The sequence below is a fragment of the Zeus faber genome (genome assembly GCF_960531495.2).
Source record: "Zeus faber genome assembly, chromosome: 4".
Classification (NCBI taxonomy): Eukaryota; Metazoa; Chordata; class Actinopteri; order Zeiformes; family Zeidae; genus Zeus; species Zeus faber.
In genome coordinates this window covers 31,003,013-31,026,656 of record NC_137191.1, presented here as the reverse complement: position 1 = coordinate 31,026,656, position 23,644 = coordinate 31,003,013, and the positions used below count along the sequence as shown (strand labels likewise).

The 23,644-nt window shown below is 42.3% G+C and overlaps 1 protein-coding gene across 1 annotated transcript; it reads left to right on the top strand.

Annotated features, from left to right (window-relative positions):
• Nucleotides 1–17,585: 17,585 nt before the first annotated feature.
• kpna7 (karyopherin alpha 7 (importin alpha 8)) lies at nt 17,586–22,325 on the top strand (the record flags this gene model as incomplete). The annotated part of the gene is made up of 12 exons (XM_079998613.1): nt 17,586–17,651; nt 17,744–17,896; nt 17,989–18,074; nt 18,687–18,855; nt 18,945–19,044; nt 19,145–19,227; nt 19,390–19,476; nt 19,729–19,905; nt 20,042–20,275; nt 20,670–20,852; nt 21,926–22,072; nt 22,239–22,325. 12 exons carry the CDS (start codon nt 17,586–17,588, stop codon nt 22,323–22,325), a joined length of 1,572 nt encoding a protein of 523 aa, XP_079854739.1.
• Nucleotides 22,326–23,644: the final 1,319 nt, after the last annotated feature.

Below are 23,644 nucleotides of genomic sequence, written 5' to 3'. Positions count from 1 at the left end.
CGCTCGCTCGATGGTATGGATCCACGCGTGGATGCGCTCTCAAATCCTTAAAGGTACAATATGTAACTTTTCCGAGTTAAAATGTCTAAAAAACGACCAGACCTATGTTGTATATTTTGTTGAGTTGTGCACTTACACTATCCTCATTGTTTCCAACGATTTTCAAACCCAGAGAAATCCGTAATTTTCGTATACTGTAGGTGACTGTTTCTTTCGTTTGGTCGCCTGTCAATGTCATATCCCCTTTCCGCCTCTACTTGCTCTAAGTTCCGGGGCAACAAGGGACAATGATACGTCAGGAAGGGACTCGAGGAAGTTGCTAACGTAAGCTAGCCACGGTATTGTCCTATTGCTTGTATTGCTCTCCTATTACTCTACTAACTATTTTTTGACGGAGTGTGATTGTTTGTGCGATCGCCGTTTGCTGCGCGTGCTGCCACTGAAGCTGTCCATGTAAAGCGCAAATGTACGGGTGAAGACGACAGCTCCCATGACCCCACGTGACCTCACCACATCATCAAACTCCGCCTCAGAAATGACATATTGTCCCTTTAATAGGTGGAAAACCATCCACTGTTATGCGTAACACCATCCGTTATTATGGTGGGGGGCGGGGGTATGTTTGTAAAAAAATATATACGTACACTAATATTGGGGTCATTTAGCCGATGGTTAGTTATGAAAGCAGTTGATCATAGTTTAAATACGATGAGACTTCTCCAGATGTAATGTAGTGTGTCATACTGGTACTTTTCAAATACTATTTGATGCATTTCATAGTTCTATTTGATAGTTAAAATAGGAATTTACCCAAAAAATAAAATGCTAGTGAAACATTTTGGATGCAGCGTTGGATGGAGCAATGGGTAAACAATGTTCAATTAAAATGGTGAGGTAGGGTTGGATCACGCCGTTACGCGTCGGGAAAAAGCAGCTCTTGCTTGTTTTTGGAGAAAGCTACATTGTTTTTACATAAATGGTGTTTCGTATCACGCTACTGAAAAGGCTAGTTAAGCGAGGGACTAGCTCACTTTTACACCCCGTCTTCTGTGTCTTTGGTCGGCTACTCTTGAAAATATTGGCAATTCATTTCATACGGACCCCAAATACAATGCAGCCTTTTACAATCTTGTGTAACAACGACCGTTCAGGTTCTGATGATCCAGGACATGGGGTTGACCCAGACCAACACACAGGAATGAAAAACACATGCTCTTAGGAACTCCTAATAATGACATTTGTATTTTTCAAAGACCTTGACCTTAACACCAATGAGGATCATTTGCACAATTACCCTTATTATTACTGTTGGATTACTACTTATGGATTGCTATTATCATTGTATGCCACTCTTTGACTGATAGTATAACTGCATGACACTTTTTAAAACTACTGTTACTACTGTATGTCACTTTTATCAGTAATGCTGCAATACTGTAATACTGTAATACTCAAACTTGTACTTACTGACTTACAGACTAACTGCCACTTGCCCATATCGGGCTAACTAGTTAGCATAGTGCTACTAATTAGTATAGCGCTACTTCATGTTAAATGTTAACTTGTGTAGATCGATGTGTATACATGTGTTGCATCTTTTCTCATTTTAAATGGACAAAGGACCATTACTGATCAGCTAAAAGACAAACATGATTCTACCTCTACAGCTATAGCTATATCATGTACTAAGCACGATTCCTGCACTGCCATGCAATGCCCTAAAATATGTTGTTGCACCCTAAATAGGGCATCAGTATCAGAAATCACCTCAACAGCATAGAGTAGATTCTGAACAATATCTTCTAAAACTGCTTTTATTTTCATTACTGGGCAATGTGAGTCTGCTGGGTACACACACACACACACACACACACACACACACACACACACACACACACACACACACACACACACACACACACACACACACACACACACACACACACACACACACACACACTATAACAAGTACATACACACCATGTTGCAGAGCTTGGAAGTAATTAAAACAAATGGGGCTAAATTGAAGTATATTGAACTCATCTCTCACACACTCTGCTCTATCAATACACTGGCCAATAACAGTCCAGTTCCTCCGCTGTGTGTCTGAAGGCATGTGTGGGTCACAGGGATTCTAATCAACCTGCTTTTGATCTGCCCCTTAGTTGCTGCGTTATCGTAATAAGACCAAGATAGGCAGGTGAAGGTAAAGAAAAGTCCCCCAATCTAATCTCCAAAGAGGAAATGTGGTGAAAATGTGAAAATGTGAAAATGTGTGTGTATGTGTGTTTTTCTTGTGTGTTTGGTTGTTGTGTGTGCCTAGAGACATGTGTGTGTGTGTGTGTGTGTGTGTGTGTGTGTGTGTGTATGTGTGTGTGTGTGTGTGTGTGTGTGTGTGTGTGTGTGTGTGTGTGTGTGTGTGTGTGTGTGTGTGTGTGTGTGTGTGTGTGTGTGTGTTGCTGAGGCTGTGTGAGAATGTGACAAAGGACAAGAGAGAGAGAGAGAGAGAGAGATGCTCTGCACAGCAGAAATCTACAAAAACTAATTTTGGAACCGCCAATCATTCAATTCCCTCTCTTCTCCCCCACTCTTTCTCTCTCCTCCTTTTCTTTCTCCATCACCACAACCACCCTTCTGCTCCTTCTCTGCCTCTCTCGCTCCTTTCTCACTCTGAATCCTTAAATCTTGTGGGAGCAGGGTAATGATTTGAACTAAATGAGAGTCTTACACTTCCACACCCAACTGGATTAGCCAATCAATGTGACAGTGTGTGTGCATGTATGTGTGCGTGCGTGTGTGTATGTGTGTGTGTGTGTGTGTGTATGTGTGTGTGTGTGTGTGTGTGCGTGCGTGTGTGCGTGTGTGTGTGTGTGTGTGCATACATACGTGTGTGTGCGTGCCTGCGTGCGTGCGTGCGTCTGTGTGTGTGCATGTTTAGGAGGAGGGGCAGGATAGGAAAAGTGTCCCTGCCCTCCTGTTGAATCGTGTTTTCATTCTGGCTGATGGAAATTTGGCGGGAGCTGAATTGATTATCTCCTATTTTGGCGATCGATTCTAACCGGATCGGCATCTTCTAATTCAATCCATCCATCTGTCCATCCATCATCCCTCTATCCCTCTCTTGTTTACTCTGTCGCTCTCTCCCTCTTTCTTTGCTCTCTCCCTTTTATCTTGTCTCGGCTTCTTGATCGTGGCGGGACAGGAGCGAACGCACACAACTTTATTTATATAATGCGTTTCAAGCTCGCTAAAACTGACACTGCAGCTTAATTACAACTGTCTTAAGGAGACCGTGTGTGTGTGTGTGTGTGTGTGTGTGTGTGTGTGTGTGTGTGTGTGTGTGTGTGTGTGTTTGTATGTGTGCCTATGTAACTGCTTTAGAGTGTTATTTTCTGTATTTTTGTGTAAGTTGTCGATTTGGGTTTGTGTGTGTGTGTGTGTGTGTGTGTGTGTGTGTGTGTGTGTGTGCTTGTGTCTGCGTGTGTGTGTATGTTTTTGCATGTGTATAACTGTACGCTTTGTGACTGTGTGTACGCATGTGTGTGTTGGTTAATTTAATTACGGTAGTGTAATAGTGTAATAATAATTTGGATTGCGATTAATTTGGTGGGTTAGGGTTAGGGTTAGGGTTAATTTGGTGACATTTATTTGGTGTTTGGTGTTTATTCAGTGTTTTCATGCTAAAAAAACCCCCAAAACAATATCTGTTCTCTTTTCTACATATCACTCTTCCTTTTTGTCACATTACATTTGGATAAATTGAGATTTTTTCTTCAACTGGTTTTACAAGTCACACGTCGCTATTGGAAATTTCTGATTGTTTTCATGCTTTCACACTTTTTGTAGTTGCAGATTTGAACTGTCAGTGTGCGTATATGTAAGTCTTGTGTTTGGGAGTTAGTGTGCATATGCGTGTGTTAGCGTATGTGCGGTCCTGACGGGATGATAGATGACATCATAGACCTCCAGTTCTGCTATTCTCTGCACAACTTGTAGCTGTCAGCTCCAACATGAGATGTTAATCCTTGGACACAGACACACACATATTGACACACACACATACACACACACAGGCATGCACACACACACACACACACACACACACACACACACACACACACACACACACACACACACACACACACACACACACACACACACACACACACACACACACACACAGGCAAGTAAAGAAACCAGACAGTGCACAAGGCCACTAATAGTCAGAATAACTATCCACTAAAATTCCCTGTGGAGTTTTGGTAAAGCTGTGACATTTCCCATGAGCTCCGGGGCTCATTTGTATCGACGGCTTTTTTAACCGACATAAGGGCGTGAACGATCATTACAGACCCTAGATTTGATCGGTTTTGGTGGTTGTAACTTAAAAAGGAGGACAGTCATACCACACCACCTGAGGGACTGAGAGTGAGTCCCTCGGGTAAAAGTTGATCATTTAGTTGTTGTTTTACTTTCAACCTGACATTTTCCCACCTACTCGTCATTATGTCGACTTGAGGGACCGTGGGGCTGAAAATCAATTTTTTTAGTTTCAAAATGTTTTTTTTTCCACTTTTTCAACTTTAATGTGACTGATATGTGAGGAGCAAACATACACAAATATCCACTCACACAATCACCCACACCACCCCCCTCCACACACAAGAACAGAAGGACAGAGGGAGAGAGAGTGAGAGAGAGAGAGAGCGAGAGAGAGAGCGAGAGAGAGAGAGAGAGAGAGAGAGAGAGAGAGAGAGAGAGAGAGAGAGAGAGAGAGACAGAGAGAGAGAGAGAGAGAGAGGTGTTTGCTTGTGATGACAGTGGCCATACCTGTGGCATTACAACATGCACAAGTGATAAGACAATGTTTGAAAAAGCCAGTGTGTGTCTATGTGGGTCTTACAGCAACTACGTGTGTGCGTGTGTGTGTGTTTGTGTGCGTGTGTGTGCGTGGGTATGCGTGTGTATGCGTGTGTATGCGTGTGTGTGTGTGTGTGTGTGTGTGTGTGTGTGTGTGTGTGTGTGTGTGTATGTTTATGTGTGTGTAGCAGCCATAAGCACACAGGAAGCGGCGACAGCGTTGAGGAATGTTTGTTGTTTAGGTAACGTTCGAGCTAAACTTGCAGACTTAATCCATTGAGCGGGTCACCATGGCAATTAACACAAGAAACCATAACTTCACCAGGCCTCTCTCTCTTTCTCTCTCTCTCTCTCACTCTCGCTCTCTTTCTCTCTCTCTCTCTCTCACACACACACACACACACACACACGCACACACGCACGCACGCACACACACACACACACACACACACACACACACACACACACACACACACACGTTTCTAAGCTCAGTACGTTTTCATATGTATGTCCTGACATTTACCCTCTTCTCTTTCTCTCTGTCTTCTCTTCTCTGGCTCGATAGGCATGAGCAAATATGATCACATGTGCATATGCATAGAACACAAACACACACACAAACACAAACGCAGGCGCACACACACACACATACACACACACACACACACACACACACACACACACACTCACACACTTGAACACAGACACACACACACACACACACACACACAAACACACATACACATTCATGGACATAGCTGTTGATATCTGGATATGTATGATCTCTGCCTTTCTTAGCCAGGGAGTTTCCTCTCCTCGATGAGGCTTCTTTAAACTTTAGCCTGTGTGTGTGTGTGTGTGTGTGCGTGCGTGTGCGTGTGCGTGCGTGTGTGTGCGCGTGTGTGTGTGTGTGTGCGTGTGTGTACGTGTGTGAAACCACATCCTAGTGGTTATGAGCTGCCAGAAGGTAAACAAAGTCATCAGTTCTGGCTTCTCTTCAAATACATGAAGAAAAAAAAAACTACAGACAAAAACACACACGTACGTGCGAACGCATGAAGGCAAACTGAAATTCTCAAACTACACTTAAATATTGAATATTCTTGAAAAAATCTGTTTAATCTCTTCTTCTGCCATATGACATCATATTTAACCCTGCAATGTGACATCATCATGCATTAATATACAGTATATATCTCGATACATACTTTTGTTAATAAATAAAAAGTCAAAATAAAGAAATCTAGAACTACTGATACAATGTCATTATGAAATATGTTATACCTCTAAACTACCTTAGACCCACTGCAGGTACTTTACAAACCTAGGTCCAGGGACATGTCGGCAGGTAGCTGGAAGCCCACAAATGATGCCAAAGACGAGGAAAAAAATAAAAATAAAAAATTGTACTCCTAAGACCTTAACAAGGCCAAGAAATAACTACTAACTGTTGAGATGATATTTACACGCACTTTTGACGGATTTGACAATTAGCTGAAGATCCAGGGTCAGGTTTACAATGTCGAAAGGTACTATAGATTCACTGTATGAGTGGGAATGCAATATATTCATACTTTGTGTGAATATCTATGCAACATATTGAAATTACATTGTTATAACACTACAGAATCTGTAATTACTTTGTAAGTAAATGGTAATAATTTATATTATATTATATTATATTATATTATATTATATTATATTATATTATTATATAATATATAGTATTATATTAATTTATCCTGTGAATCCAATTCAGTATATTCTGTATATTTTTTATATATTTGTCTATTTCTGTTCTGTATTTTTGGACATTTTGTGTATATTTGGATTTTTTTAATGAATGAATGAATGAATAAATTATATACATTTTTAGTTCAAACAGGTTCATCCACGAGTTCTCAAAACGTCCCAAATGAGCGTTTATTTTCGCCAGCGACGACACCGGTGATGACCAAGGCAAAAGCTGTTTGACAAGGCAATCCACTCTGTACGTTTCTTGCACATCATGGAACGGTCAACGTTGTCTAAGTCAAATGCGGGTGATTATGATACATGTGGTGAGGCCACCTCCAGAGCTCCAGCTGAGATGTCTTAAGTCTGGGCAGGTTGGGACGGGTCACCCCCCCCCTGCTTCCTCCTCCTCCTCCAACCTCCCTCTCTTGTCCCTGAACCTACACAGGGCTGGGTGATTTATCTGACATGTCTGCTTCAGAGTGTGTTTTCAACTCTGACAGCGCGCGCACACACACCAACACATACACACGGATACACAAACGCAGATACACGCACACAAGCACAGGCATGCTCATGCATGTACATAGACATAAACTGGTGGAGTTTGTACCGTTTGAAACATGTCACACACACACATACACACACACACGCTGGTGTGTGTGTGTGTGTGTGTGTGTGTGTGCGTGTGCCCCTATGTTGAAGTCAGGTGGGCAGGCAAACCTTGGGTCTGCTTTGATGGCACACACGCACATACACACACGTGCACACACGCGCACCCACACACACATTCTGTCCAGCTGTTCTACTCTTCCCAAGTTCTTTGATGTCTACTCACCACAGAAAGCCCAGGAAATGTTGTTGCCTGAACACACACACACACACACACACACACACACACAAACACACACACACACAAACACACACACACACACGCACACACACACACACACACACACACACACACACACACACACACACACACACACGGATATAAAGACATAGACATGACAGACGTACACACATGTGGAAACACATGTAAACACACACAATGATGCTGGCTGTCATACACAGCCTATTCAAACACACACCACAACTTATAGAAAACAGAAAACATTATCATTATATAATTATTATAATTATATAATTATAATCAAAATATATGATTTGTAAATTCAAATGAAAGAAAATGACATAACAGATATGATACATAAGATATCTGGAAGCAAATTTTCGATTAAAATTTGAAATAACATAAAACATTTAAAATTACATACCCAAAAACTGGTCGATGCACATGAAAAATGCACACGCTTCATAAGTTAATTTACTTTTTTCATATCTGTGTTGTTTTTTTTTTCATCCAAATTCAAGTTAATTAAAATCCATGTAATAACAATTTAAAATAAATTAAAAAAATAATGAGGGAGGTAACTGAACTAAGTGAATACTTAGAATCAAATTTTTGAGGTGGAGGTCTTTTCAACATCTGTAGCTGACTCGCTCAATAGACCTGTGAATGAGCTTCGATAATCATACGTCACTTTTCCCCAAATACCATTCTAGCAGAATCTTGACATTTGTAAACTTACATAACAGTTCAGTCAGTTATTTCCTATGCATGTCAACAAATCGTACTTCCCCACGGCATTCCTTGGCCTTGAGTCACTTTTTAGTATGAATCAATAGATGAGTCTTTGAGAATCTTTCTCCAACCTCTATAACAATTACTTATTTAATCAATACCCATTAATGAATCAGAAATGTAAGCAGTAAGCAATAAGTAGGATCTAAACAGTGTTAAGCATTTGGGGGGGCAAATACAATCCCTGTGCTGTGAAAATACTGTATACAGTATGTTCATGTAAATACTTGTGTATTTCCCTTGTTTTAATATGGTATAATAGCTGGGTGTGTGCATGAGTGTGAACAGGATCCGTTTCCAAGTGTAAAGCCAGAGAAAGGAGTCAAAAGAAAAGAGTTGTTGATAGTAAGTGCATTATTTTGTACGTTTTGAGTGCAACACAACCCCGCCGCACCGCTCCACCAGCGAGCTAAAGCCAAACAATAATTACCATACCTGGCTGACTCGCAGACAGACAGATATGTATGCGTGCATACACAAAGAGTGCGCGTGAGTGTATGAGGTATGTGTGTACGTACGGCGGGGGCGGGGCTGGATTTGGAAAATAATTTTGAATGTGTTGACTTCGGTGTTGGCGGCTTTTGTGTTTGGTCTTTGAATACTTACCTCTGATCGTATCCTCCTAAAGGTTTATCTTGTCCTGTTTCTGCAAGCAACCAATTCACCTTTATTTGTGCACCAAGAGGTGGCGATTGGGGGTTTTGAGTTCTTTAATTGTACCCATTTCTCATGAGATTAAGTGGCTTTATTTTATGACCTTATCTCTTTGGAACGTTGATGAGGTTAAGTCAAACACAAGTGGATGTCAGCAGAGGTTAGGGTTAGGTTCGGTTAGAGTTAGGGTAGGGTTAGGGTTAGGGTTAGGGTTAGGGTAGGGGGTGGTGGCAATAGGAGGGCACTCATTCGGACACTTTCAATCGATTTAACAATTTCTCGCTGATTGACAGTTTAGAGATCAGAACAGAAAACAAGTAATAGTACTATTAAAGGACAACAGTGTTGTGCCTCTAACTATTTACACGGTGAGTAAACAACCTTAACTTGCAATAAACGTTTTAATTGACATACTATGAAGAGTACAAGGTTAAGTTTCGAGTTAAATCAGAACATATTTTATGATTTGTTGTACTCAGAGCTAAATGATCGATATTTGCACATCAATACATTGCTAAAGCTCCCATGACAATAAAATAAAATAATGGAAATTAGCGCTTGTGTTGCAAGATCAAAATTGCAGGGCTGTACTTGTCTGTGAAATTCATCGATTCCAGCCAGAATACCAGCTCTATGTTCAGAACAAACTTCGTACCGAAAGTGGCGACAATTCGTAGTGATGAGGAGGTTTGTGACTGCTTTTGGACAAGTCATTCAGTAAAAAGTGTCATTTCATTTTCCGACTCCACGTTCGTTTGATTCTGTTGGTGTAACACATGTTAGCGAAGGAGGACTTCCTGTGAGCGATAAACGTGAGTTAGAAAAGTTGGCTTGGCTCTCAGTTGTGAATGGAATTCTCACAAGAATCATTTCATTCTGTCAAACTATTTATTTTGGTAGAATGGAAAGAGTAAATCTGTCATAGTTCGATCATAAATTTCTGGTTTTGTTTGTCAATTTCTCCCTCTGGTCTATTCTTGCAGTCCGTCTTCCTTCCTCTCCCTGCTGTCTCCCTGGATCCCGGTTCCAAAATCAGTCCCATTTGATATACAGTATATAATTTTTAATAATATAACTTGCTCGCCTGAATTGATGAGTCTTTAAAAAAAATGTATTTGCTACAAACAAATCGTTTTTGAGTCTGCGCTACTAACGATTAGTAGGCCGTAATAATAAGCTGCACATAGCAGGGCAAGGAGCCGGAGACTGTATCAACTGGACATAGCCAGTGTCACCTCTGCGCATTGCATGAGCTATGAAACCAAACTATTTGATCAGGATTGAACTCTCCTCACCCAGATTTCATATTAGGAGAGATATTAACATGAAGGGAACTTGGTGAAAAGGCATGGAACACAAAAATCAAATGCGCGTATTTCTTATTTTCTGCTTGGTCTTTTCTTCCATGTCCATGTCCGCCTCCCCAGGCACTGGACCTGGGGTGGCGTCACCTTTTTGAAAGGTGTACTTGACTTGGTGTACTGTAAGTTTACCTGACGCTGTGCCACTTGTGCTCATTCTAAATATTGATCTTTGTGTAAGGTAAGGGTGAGCGTCAGGAGTTTGAAACTCTGCTGATTTGGATGTCTGGCTGTGACAGGACTGTGATATTCCCTCCTGTGACGATGAGACACCGGACTCCGCAACCAGCGCTGCACCACTGCTTTTACACCCAGCCTTTTCCCAGCTTGTAATCTCCCAGCCATCTCTCCTTCACCCAGGAGCCATTAAGGCCTTCTAGTGTTACTCAGCCAGTCCGTGCCCTGACATGGAGGCTAGAGATCCCTGCCTTTGTCCAGGCCTGGGCAGCGGGTGAATGCCCGTGTGAGGGGCCTCTCAGTCCAGACACACCTGATACCTCCTACCCTCACCTCACAACCCCCACTTCTTCTCTCGGCACTGAGGGCCTTTGGGGCCCAATCCCTGCCCCCTATCCCCTACGGCTAGTTTCTCATCATCACCACACACACAGACACACCCACACACAGACACACACACACACACACACACACACACACACACACACACACACACACACACACACACACACACACACACAAACACAGACATTAAGACATTAACTCAACAACAGCATCCTTCATTCTAGATTTTGTGTGTGTGTGTGTGTGTGTGTGTGTGTGTGTGTGTTTGTACCTCCAGTTGTTATGTCTCTTATTTTTAAGAACCCGGAGCTTATCTGTGTGCTCTACAGGTCTGAGTTCTATTCTGTGTGCAAACTCCTGAGGACATGCTCTTAGAAGAACTGCCCCCTGGCACAAATTTTGCTGCTATGCCACAGTGTTGTTACGGTGTTTCGCCCAAATGTGTGACGTGCCGAATTGTATGACGCTCGTTTCCTGAGTATTTACTGCAAGATGATGAGTGTGGTGTATTCGTGGAAATTGAAAATGTTCTACTTAACTATACTTAATACTTCACGTACTGTATTTAAAAGGCCACTAATGTTTTTACAGGACTCACCAAAATCCCGTGATAGCACTACACAGAATTTATTTTGCGTTGCATGGAGTTTGACTGTTCCACCAAGCCTCTTTCAAAAAGTGTTTCTGAGCTTCTTCACACTTTTGCTCCTGGGAGATGAGCATACGTAAAAAACAATGTGGGATTCATGAAACACACAACAGGTCCCTAGATTTTGTCTGTGCTTCAGGTCTAACAGATGAGGCAGGGGCTGCATGCTGATATCATGCAGCCCGTCGCTATCTCGATACACATCGATGTAATTGCTATTGACCTTCCTGTCTGAATCAGGGGGAAAGAAATTCCCCAAAAAATGGTTTGCATGACAGACAGTGAGCATATCAAGTGAAAAGAAAATGGTAAAATAGAAAATACAAAGTTGTTTTTTGCATTTTTGAAGCAAAAAAATCCATTACAGAAGACGAGCATTTGTCCTTTCTCTAGTCTGCATGATTGGTCAGAGGTCATTCAGCTCAGAGCTGCTATCAAGAGATCTCCTCTAGTCAACTTCTCCAACCATTGCAATTCTTTTTTCTGTAGTGGTTGGATTGGATTGGATTATATTGCAGGACTAAATAAATAAAATCAGTAAGTGTAAATTATGTTTCTTGGATCAGCACCAGAAGCAATAATCCTCGGTGTGGGAGTACAAGATCAGTATTACAGTACGTAGAATTTCAAAATACTGCATATTTTAATCCTGTACAGTATGAGTAGTTCTCTACCGTTTACGTTGCGTCTTATTCTTACACATTCAGATTCTATTCTGAGTTAAATAATGTATAGCAAGCATGACCTGTGATGGTGGACAACATTTAAGCCTTATATACAACATAAATGCTGTATACCCTACCTTGATGTGGGCACACAGCTACTGTGTGTGTGAGTTTGTGTGTGTGTGTGTGTGTGTGTGTGTGTGTCTGTGTGTGTGTGTGTGTGTGTGTGTGTGTGTGTGCGTGCGTGCGTGCATGCGTGTGTGTGTGTGTGTGTGTGTGTGTGAGATGATAAATGGTTCATTTTGATCCATGGCTATGGGGACAAGCGGCCAGGTCCCTCAGTACAAGCCATTGATACGTCAGCAAAACAATCCAATAATGGACTATTGGACGCCACACACACACATATGCAAATTTAGGACGGCCCAGGGTGATGGATTGTCCTGAGATCCATCTTGTCTCAGTTATTGATAGGCATGAAATATTAATAGATGAAAGAGAGAGAGGTAGAGAGGGTGGGGAGCGGGGGGTTGAGATGGGTGACACTGACTAGACAGATGGTGTCGTAACCATGGTTTACATTTGAAAAAGAAATTCTGAGGCTGTGTGACTCGGGAAAAGGCACATCTATTTTCATTATTTCAGCCGGTTGACTCTAGAGGCTTTTTAAGGTTTTACAATGAAACACTCCCATGGCGCAGCACTATCCTTTCAAGCACTAAAATAGATAAATCAATAATTTGTTAATTAAATAAACAAAATGAAACAATTCTTGTTTTAATTCAGAGCAAAACGACTGGGGAGACTCCTTTTACAGAGTGACTCGCCAAGAACCGAATCTGAACAAAAGAGTCAAACCTTTCTTCAATGTTTCTCTTTGAGTTTCAGAGAGAGGTGCCATCGTATCAGCGTTTCGTCTAATCTACACTGACACACACACGCCAGTCTAAATATCTCAAGATGAAACGAAGGCGCAACCGACACTTTAAAGCCCATCAGGATATCAGTTACCGTACATGTGGGACGCACGACTCTGTTCCCCGTAATGGAAATTCCCTCAATCTTTAATATGATTCACACCCATCAAAAAATGCACATACACAGAATACTGAGAACTACACACACACGCACGCACACACACACACACACACACACACACACACACACACAAATAAACACTCATACACTGACCATCCCATCTCCTAATCTAAGGTCTGTGTCTTTCCTCTGTCTCTCCGTCTCGTTCTCTTTTTGTCCCCCTTTCTGTCTCTATCCATCCCTCTCTCTCTCTCTCTCTCTCTCTCTTGTCTCCTGTCTGTCATTCTAACCCACATCCTGGAGTATTTCTCATACTCTCTCTCTGCTTTGATATGTGAGAACCAATGAATTAGTGGGACAAAGCTCACCTCTGTCTCTCTTTATCTGTCACCATATGTGTGTTCTCTGTGGCTGTGTGTGTGTGTGTGTGTGTGTGTGTGTGTGTGTGTGTGTGTGTGTGTGTGTGTGTGTGTGTGTGTGTGTGTGTGTGTGTGTGTGCGGGTGCGTGCGTGGGTGCGTGCGTGCGTGCGTGCGTGCGTGCGTGCGTGCGTGCGTGCGTGCGTGCGTGCGTGCGTGCGTGTCATGGTTGTCAGAGATGCTTTGCATGCTTGTCTGCTTACTATAAAAATGAGTTGGGTAAAAGTGTGTGTGTGTATGTGCGTGTGTTTGTATCGTGTTTGGTGACTTACAAGTGTGAGTATGAGAACTGCATATACCTGTGTGTGTACTGTACTGTACGTTTATTTGTGTGTGCATGTGTGAGGGTCTGTGTGTGCTTGCATGCATGCGTGCGTGTTTTGCCGTGTTGGGGGTTACAGTAACTTTCTTTTTAACAGTAATGCAGTAATATAGCAAATTACTAAAACAATGTGGGTAATATCATTACAGGTACCATGTCAAGTAACGTGTTTCCATCCAAAATGAAGCGTCATAAAAAATATGTTACATAGATATATCCGGTTATCAGAAGTTACGTGAAAGGGTTAAGTCAGTTGGCTGTCGGCTGAGTCATGCAATTCTTGTGAGACATGGTGAGTGACAGCACAGTTTCCAAGTGGATATATTCTCATTACTTTGAATTTATAAAAGAAATTCACAAGAACATGCAATATGTAAAATGCAATATTTGGCAAGTCTAAGGAACTTTCAAAGGCGAAGAATTGGAATAGTTACCTTAAGGCGGTACTAGGTACTAGGCACCCTTAAGAAACACCTCGATAAAGATCACCCCTGCACTGAGCTAACGGAGAGAATGATGAGAGAGGCCGACAAGAGCACAAGTGAGCCAAAGCAAGCTCAACTGGATTTCTGTGCCAGATCATCATCATCTTCCAGGATGCCTGAACCCCGAGAACTGAGGAGGAGTTCAGGCAGAGGCTCAGACAGAAGCTTCATGTTGTGGAAAACATGAAGCCTCTGTCAACCATTGAATCTCCAGCTTTGCGAAAGCTTGTCGAGAAGACCACAAACCAAACGCAGCATATAGAAAAATATAACGTGATGATGTGGCGTTGATATAATGATTTTGTGGTCAGTAACCACTTCTTTGTTGATTAGGGTGTTATTTTGTGCGTCCAAAATTCTAGTATTATAATAAAATAATGTAATTTTCCCATATTTTTGAGCATAAAATATAGATCATTACCTCTGTTGTTTATTTTATACAGGCCTTTTTGCCCTTCTTTATCAAGGGTGCCTATAATTTTGACCTTACAGTAACTATATCTTCTTATCTTTTCAACCTGCATTACCAGACAGCAAGACATTTGCAAAATAATTGGATAAGTCCTATGCTTTAATGATAAAGGAGCTGAAGAAAACTTTTGAAGCACAAGCATATGTATCAACGATAGCAGACATATGGAGTACCAACAACAAAAGCTTCATGGGGGTGACGGTGCATTGGATAGATGCAGATACCTTGAAACGAGGAAAAGTGGTGGTAGCTTGCAAAAGAGTCAGGGGCCAACCCATGTATGACGCAATTGCAAAAGTTGGAGGATATATTTTCTCTACATGGGCTGACCACAAACAAAGTGACAGCATGTGCGATGGACATGAAAGACAATGGATGTAATTGTGTGAAGACATTCAAGGAGCATCAGCAGCAAATTAGCACTGAGTCTGACACAGAGGAGGAGGAGGAGGAGGAAGAGAAGGAGGGGGAAGGAAGGTGAGAATGAGGAATGAGGAAGTCGAGAATAAAGATGTGACATTTACTGACCTCCACAGTGTGTTCACTGCCGCCGAGGATGATGTCCAAAACAGTCCATGTGTACTGCCTCCCCACCATAGTTGTGCAGCCCATGCCATGAATCTAATAGCAAACAACAAGGTTGATAAATGGCTGGTATCAAACACAGAATCGAGGGCTGTATATTGGAGTGCTACAGCCAAATGCTCAGCACTGTGGTCTAAGGCCCAAGCCGCTTGACAGCTGCATTGGAATGCATTGAAGAGGTGAGCGATAGAAAGCTGCTTGTCCGCACAGTGACACGGTGGAACTCATTCTATGACGCCTATGCACACAGATCACAGATATGCCCCTCGCTGACATAAATACATCTGTACCCAGCTTCCGAATTAAATGCATAAATTACAGGGAATATCAGTTTCTGAAAGAATAATGTTCCATTTTGAAGCCTGTCAGTCACTCTCTAGACATTTTGCAGGGTGTGGACACGTTGTCAAGCCCACGGCCTCCTAACGCCAGTAGGGGCCGCACTTCCCTCATCCTTCCTCTGGCAAACTCCACACACACCTGAGACCCATCATCATCAACTGCTGTATTTATTCCCCGTCTCCCCAGTCACTCATCGTCAGATTGTCAGCTAACTTACCTGAGTTTGTATCTCTCTTGGCGCGCTCAAAGCCTGAGTAATCCAAGTATCTTGTCCTTGTCTTAACCTGTCTGTTTCCTCTCCTCGTTCAAGTCATTCCTGCCCTACTTCGACCAGCCTGGTTCACTGTCCCTCCACCCAGAACCTGGACCCCTCCTTCCCAGTCCACTTCGGCCCTGTCCTGTGTTGCTCCACCTGGTCCGATAGCTCCAACCCGACCGGACCCCTCTTGTCATCACCACTGTGACTCAGAATAAAAGTCCTTTGTTTACCCCTGTCCGCCTTCCGTCTCTGTGTCGTGCATTTGAGTCCCTCCTGGCCTTGGTCATAACACGTGTCTCTTATGAACACTGTGAATGTTTTTATGGAACGCTTCAACCAACACTTGAAGTTCTAATGGCCAAAACCCTGGGAATGAAAGACAGCCTATTGCCAATAACGTCTGCACTGTCCAACATTATTGTGGGGGCCATGAAAAGTAGATTTGAAACTACTCTCGACTCCAAGGATGCAATACTGGCTGCTGTGTGGCTGCCCCACACTGGGTAAGAGAAGAAGCCAGGAGAGACCACATTAAGCTCCTACTACTATGAAATGCCACTCTCTTCCAGAAGAGTCTGCCCGTTCTGCAACTGCTGCTGCCTCCAGCGAGAATTACTTTTTTCCTTCGAAATACACACTTTTTTGTATTTTTTTTGTTATTCATTATGTAATATATAATGCTATTTATTTCACATTATTATTGTATATTTCTTTATATTAAAGCTTTCCGACTTATCTTTCCATATGCATTGTTGTTGGAAAGCACATTGAGTCATCTGGGTGTATGAAATATCAATATAAATTAAGTTTTATATATACATAACTGGAAATATAATTATATAATTAGTTTCCCTAAAAATGTGGGCTTGGCAAGTTACCAGTTCATCCCAGTGTCTCCTTGTGCGAACATTAACACTACACACCAGACATTGTACAATATGGGTAAAATTATGAATTAATTATAACATAATATTTTGTTGGTTTGTTTGGTGCGTTACACTGCAGACCATTAGCGTAGAAAAAAAAGAATAATAAATAAAACAGCTTAACAGTCTGAAAAAAATCGACAACACAATAATAATAAAATCAAATGTCAAATGTCAAATATATACAAATTTATAATTTATAAAATGTATAATTTATAAATAGCCTAAATACAAAAAATATGTCAGAAATATAATATACACTATATATACTAATATACAAAATGCGACACTATTCACAGGATAAATGACTGTGATGAGCTCACAGACATGTTTGTATGTATATATATATTTTTTGTTTGTGTGATGAACAAAATGTAAGCGGCTGTTCTGCAAGAGCTGTTCTTATTGTACGACTGGGGTGTTTTGTTTTGTTTTTTTACACAATGCTGACATCTAGCGTCTCGGATAGGTATTGCATCGATTGACTTATTGGGCGGGATAGAAACATAAGAGCTAAGTGGATTCACCTGCACGAACAACTGTCTTGGTATTTAAAGTCCTTTTAAGGAACTCGGGTTATGTCGGTCTGTATGTCCGCAGCCGCTTCTCTTGCGGAGTTTAGACGCGTTTCGGGCGCCAGAACTCCACGATGCCCACCAAGAACGTGGTTGATGAGCGGCTCTCCAAATTCAAGAACAAGGGCAAGGATCCTGCCGTAATACGACCTCTTTATTATCAGTTATTATTATCATCATCATCATTATTATTATTTTAAGTTGCGTCGTTGACACTCATGTTGCGACACAGAAACTTCGTGAGAAAAGGATCTCCGTGTGCGTGGAACTGCGCAAAGCTCACAAGGATGAGAGTTTCCTGAAGAGGCGAAACATCACTTTGAGCTCCCTGCCCGACGAAGAGGCGCTGTCCGCGGAGGGCGGCGGGGACAAGGTTCGATGCGCCGTTTTGCTGTGTCGGAACTTACCACGAGAGGGATATTCTCCAGAATAACTTCTATGTATATATATATATATTTTTTTTTCCAACGCGTTTAGGCGAGCGCCCTGTCTATCGAGGAGATCATCGAGCACGCCAACAGCCACTGCAGGGACTTGCAGACTCGGGGTTGCCAGGCGGCGAGGTGAGGGTGACGTTCCCCGCAGTCGCCTAGGCAACGGTTGTGCTGCCTAGGCGAGAATTCAGAGTTTAAAAGTTGAGCGTCGAATAGACGGCAAACGTTAGCTGGCCTCATAAAACGAAATAAAAGCGGTGGGGTACTTTTAATGAACTCTATTCAATTATCTGCCATCACTAAATTGTTAAGTCTGTTCTAACTGTTTGGAATGAAGTTTTCTCAGTTCTGTTCACTGACTGTGTGACATTAATATCGCTGCTAGTCTTGCCGTTAACTCCATGACAGCTGGCTGAAGCGAGCACGTGTGCACACGAGCTATAACTACCTTATTTGTACACCTTCCACACCCGACTTGTCATTCAAAGTGCTATACATTAAAAGAAAGCCATCAGATGGCGACCATTAAACCAAAGTAGGTCGGCAAAATGCTTTTGCAAAATAGAATAAAAGAATGAAGTTAAAACTAAAATGCAGTCTTTCTTAAACACTCGTCCCTTCTATGGCTAGGGAAAGATGTCCATGTACTAAATGGACAAATGGCCTCCACTGCCTAATGTGCTCTTGCCTGCGTGCACTTGTCACTGAGTCTATTATTTTTTTAACTTCCTCTCCCAACAGGAAGCTGCTTTCTCAGGAACGCAACCCTCCCCTGAAGGAGATCATCGATGCTGGTCTGCTGTCCCGCTTTGTGGAGTTCCTGGGCATGAACAATGAGCCTACGCTGCAGTTTGAAGCCGCCTGGGCTCTGACAAACATCGCCTCCGGAACCTCCTGGCACACGCAGCAGGTGTAGTTTCCTATGAGGATTTTAAGTGATATTGAGCTTGTCAAAGTGAAGTTACTCATGCAAAGAGGTTGGAGTGTCTGTCCTATTAGGTGGTGGAGCATGGGGCAGTGCCAGCGTTCATCTCCCTGCTGGCATCACCGGTACTCCATATCAGTGAGCAAGCAGTCTGGGCCTTGGGGAATATTGCAGGTAATGCTTAGTTCAAATAAACCCTCATTACTCTGACAAACTAGTCTCTTTATATAGCCAGCCTCTATTCTGTGACTTGTAATGGATGTCCTCTCCCCAGGTGATGGTCCAGCTTACAGAGATGCCCTGATAGATTGTAATGTCATCCCTGCCTTGCTAGCCAGAATCACTCCAGAAACGCCAGTATGTTTACCGCAGATGTATATATTATTTCCCTCTCAAAGAAGAAAACTGCATATTTTCAGTTATTTGTGTGTAAATTCCTGTAATTGGAATATGAATAATTATGGTAAATTGTCAATAATACATGGTGTACAGAAAACAGATTTTAGTTCCTTCCCTAAGGTGGGCTACCTGCGTAATCTCACTTGGACTTTGTCCAACTTGTGCCGGAACAAGAACCCCTTTCCACCACTATCTGCAGTCCAGCAGGTAAACAAAACTAAAATTTAACCGGTGAGTGATTTACAGCCTGGTTCAGTAGACTCAAACAATCGTTGAAATGTATAAATTGCACATTTGAAATGTGATTTCAACAAAGTAAACCTTTTTGCCTACGTACTTGAACACAGCATCATAACATATTATGCAACCTAGTTTTATCCATAAATATTCTTTGTTGTGACCTCACTGTCAATTACATTTTCAGACAGCCAGTATGTCTAAAATGAGCCTTTCCATCAGGTGTTGCCCTCCCTGGTGCAGCTGCTCCACCTCAGTGATAAGGACATCCTGTCTGATGCATGCTGGGCCATCTCCTACCTCACTGACGGCTCCAACGACCGTATCGACGTGGTGGTGAAAACTGGCATAGTCGTGCGGCTGGTGGCCCTCATGGGCCATGAGGAGCTCTGCGTGGTGGTAATGCTACCCTTCAATGGTTTCTATCTGCTGGATTTCAGCTCCAATTCTAGATGTCCATTCTTGTATATTTAAAGGTCCTTGCTCTACTAGCTTGTGTCAGTTCTATGATCCAGTATCACTCATGCTCTTGCAGATCCCAGCTCTTCGCTCCATTGGAAACATTGTGAGTGGCTCTGACCTGCAGACCCAGATGGCCATCGACGCTGGCGTGCTGTCGGCACTGCCGCAGCTCATGAGGCACACGAAGGCCAATGTGCAGAAGGAAGCGGCCTGGGCCTTGTCCAACATCGCGGCAGGACCCTGCAAACAGATCCAGCAGCTCATCACGTGTGGCCTGCTGGCCCCACTGGTTAATCTACTCAGGAACGTGAGTAGCCGGCTGACAAAGGTGGCTGTATTTTGCAGACGCTAGTCTTCCTGCACTGTAGGTGGCTGGAGGACTTGACTGGCCCTGAAATATTTGGTATCTTAAACTTATGATCAACACATAGTTGGACAAAGCGCAGTGGACAGTCATTGGTTGGCTTCGATTTCTATCCTGAATTTATCATTTTGCGAGTGACTTGCAGGCCACAGCTCTGATCCTTCACCTTATGTCTTTAAATTGTTTACAATGTATTGTAAATTGATAGCACTACAAGGTGATGTACTAAATTGAATTATATCTGACCATTGCAGTCTAGATATTTTGCGGTAATGCTGACAGTCATCCCAATACTGAAATACTTGCAATTACCAAAAACTCAATCTATTTCTCTCAGGGTGACTTTAAGACCCAGCGTGAGGCAGTGTGGGCAGTGACAAACTTCACCAGCGGTGGCACCGTGGAGCAAGTGGTTCAACTGGTGCAAAGTGGCGCGCTGGAAGCAATCCTCAACCTGTTGCAGGTCAAAGATGCAAAGACCATCTTGGTGATACTGGATGCCATCAACAACATCTTCATGGTGCGTTGATGAGGACATTCAGAGTTTTGTGCTCAAATGTGTTTTTTTTTTTTTTTTTTTTTTTAAAAACACAAGCTAGTCATTTTACAACATCTTTGCGTGATACAGGGTGTATCTACAAAAGACTAAGGTTGGGAATGAAAATTTACTTAATCTATAGTTGTTAACCTTAACAACATTAGCTTGTTAACCTTAACAACATTAGCTTGTTAACCAAACAAGCTAATGACCACACCAGGGTGTGGCACCATGTTCAAGAGATTATCTGTCACATACATAGCTATACAGTCACATGTATGCAGTGAAATGTCATGACACCCGGTGATTACACACAATTAGCTTTAAAAATATTAATGTGCGCAATCGACCCAAGTGTTGGGGAAATTGCGCACCTCTGAGATTGTGACGGTGCGATGAACTTTTTTTTTTTTTAATTTCAAAATGGAGAAGTTTGAGGCAAGACTCGCTGAGCTGGTTCACTCATACGGAATAGTCACAAGTTAAATATTCAAACTCTTTGCTGTCCTCCGGAATGGGCTGGATGTTACATAGCAGATATGGACAACAAGATGCTCAGTATTCCATCTGAACGCAGTGTTGGTTATCGAGGAACGAACAGTTTCCTCCTCGGCATCTACACGCATAGCCATGTTTGTTCTTCCGGAAGCCTCCACCTACTTATTGCTCCACTGCCCCCTGTTCTTCTGGGTTAATTTTACTTGCCCGCCCCTAAACTCCCTGCGCCCAAAGACTCCCGTTGCTACAATCACAAGGCAGCAGATTGTTCAGTTATTAAAAAGACAATCTTAAGCCATTACCCTTTCATTAGAAATGACTCGGTAGTTGATTACATGTTAACGTCACTAACTAGAATCATGAGCTGTTGTACCAGATGGTGTCAAATCAGCATCTCGTGTATGGTCCCTTTTTGTACCATTATCACTTAGTGTGCACACAGGTGACTTATTAGCAAATCAAACAGGATGTAGCTGTACTACCTTATCCTCCTTACTTGTGTTACCCTTCAATTTTTATTGCTTCTATAACAATGTGTCCTTGGGCTGTGTAACCAGGCTGCTGAGAAGCTTGGCGAAACAGAAAAGCTGTGTCTGCTGGTTGAAGAACTGGGAGGATTGGACCGAATCGAGATGTTGCAGAGCCACGACAACGAAACGGTCTACCAAGCTGCACACAACCTCATAGAAAAGTTCTTCACTGGTGTAAGTAATTAAGAGGAGCTGCAAGCTCGAGCTATTATCTTTAAATAAATTAAAGCACACGTGCTCAAAATGTTACTTCATGATAGTATCTAGATTAAAAACATCCTTGCCGAATATGAACATCATGGCATTTTGTCTAACTGATCTTACTGTTTGTTTCTATCAGGATGAAATGGAGTGTCTGAAGACTGAGGCCACTGAGTCCGAGTTTGTATTTCAGACCGCTGATGTAAAGAAGACCTTTGAATTTTAAATATGTATTAAAACTTCTGGGTGTCTTGATATGGAATGTTTGAATTTAATAAATTATTCGTAATGCAACCATGTCTCTGCTGTTTCCTTTATGGGATGAGTTGGCTATAGCATACTATCAGTCACAACATTAAAACCACTGACTGGTGAATTACATCTCATTCCAATGGCACCTGTCAAGGGGTGGAATATCTAATTGTGTCGTAGCAGGGCTTGTGTAGTGGTTAGTACCACCCAAAAGCGGTCCAAGGGGAAACAATCGGTGACAGGGTCCTAGGCACTGACTGCTCATTGGGGTGCAAGGGCTAGCCAGTCTGGTCCAATCCCACAGAGGATCTACTGTAGCACTAATTGCTGGCCATGATGGGTGTAATGACACGGCAGACCAGTCAGTGCCCATGCTGACCCCTGTCCACTATTGGCAGGTTACTGGTCTAAATCACATTTTCCCTAATGGCATTGCCCTCTTTCAACAGGAGAATGCACACTGCAAAAATGGTTTGAGGAACATGACTGAGTTCAAACTATTGATTTGGCCTCAATTCCCCAGATCTCAATCAGACAAGCATCTGTGGGATGTTCTGGAACGGGCCCCACCTCACAACTTAAAGGATCAGCTTATGTCTTGGATCCAGATACCACAGGTCTTGTGGAGTCCATGCCTCAACACGTCAGCTGTTTTGGCAGCACAATGAGGACCTGCACAATATTAGGCAGGTGGTTTTTATGTTGTGGCTGATCAGTGTATATGCTATATATTAAACTTTTTGTTAGACCCATGGACAATTCTGCAATAACAAGTTCTTGGCTCCGTTATGTTATCTTTGGACCATCCTTTAGTTTGCCAAAACGCTAAAGCAAGTGCTGAAATGACAAGGTTTGGTCGCTGCTCCATGTCATGAAATGAAAGATTTGTTGGTGATTTTCCTGCCCTCAGCTCAGCTTGTCAATGCTCCCACACCATCACTCAACTCAACTCTGTGAGGATGCATCGCTATTCAGTGTTGGGAATAACATGTTATAAAGCGTAACCGTAATAAGTTACTTACAACCATCAGTTGTTCTTACCGTTGCTCTCTGGTGGTGTTTTTTATTCAATAACAGACGGAAAAAATTTATAATGTAATTTAGTACTGTGTAAATTACAGTGTAATTTAGAAAATATGTCTGAAGATACTCAACTTCATTCCAAAGATAATTATTAAGCTCAGTGTTAGTTAATTGATGAATCCACCAGTGTTTTGTCATGTAACAAAATCAAAAAATCAAAAGAAATGTAGAGTCATTACTCAGTAACTAGTGACAGTTTTCAGTTAAAAT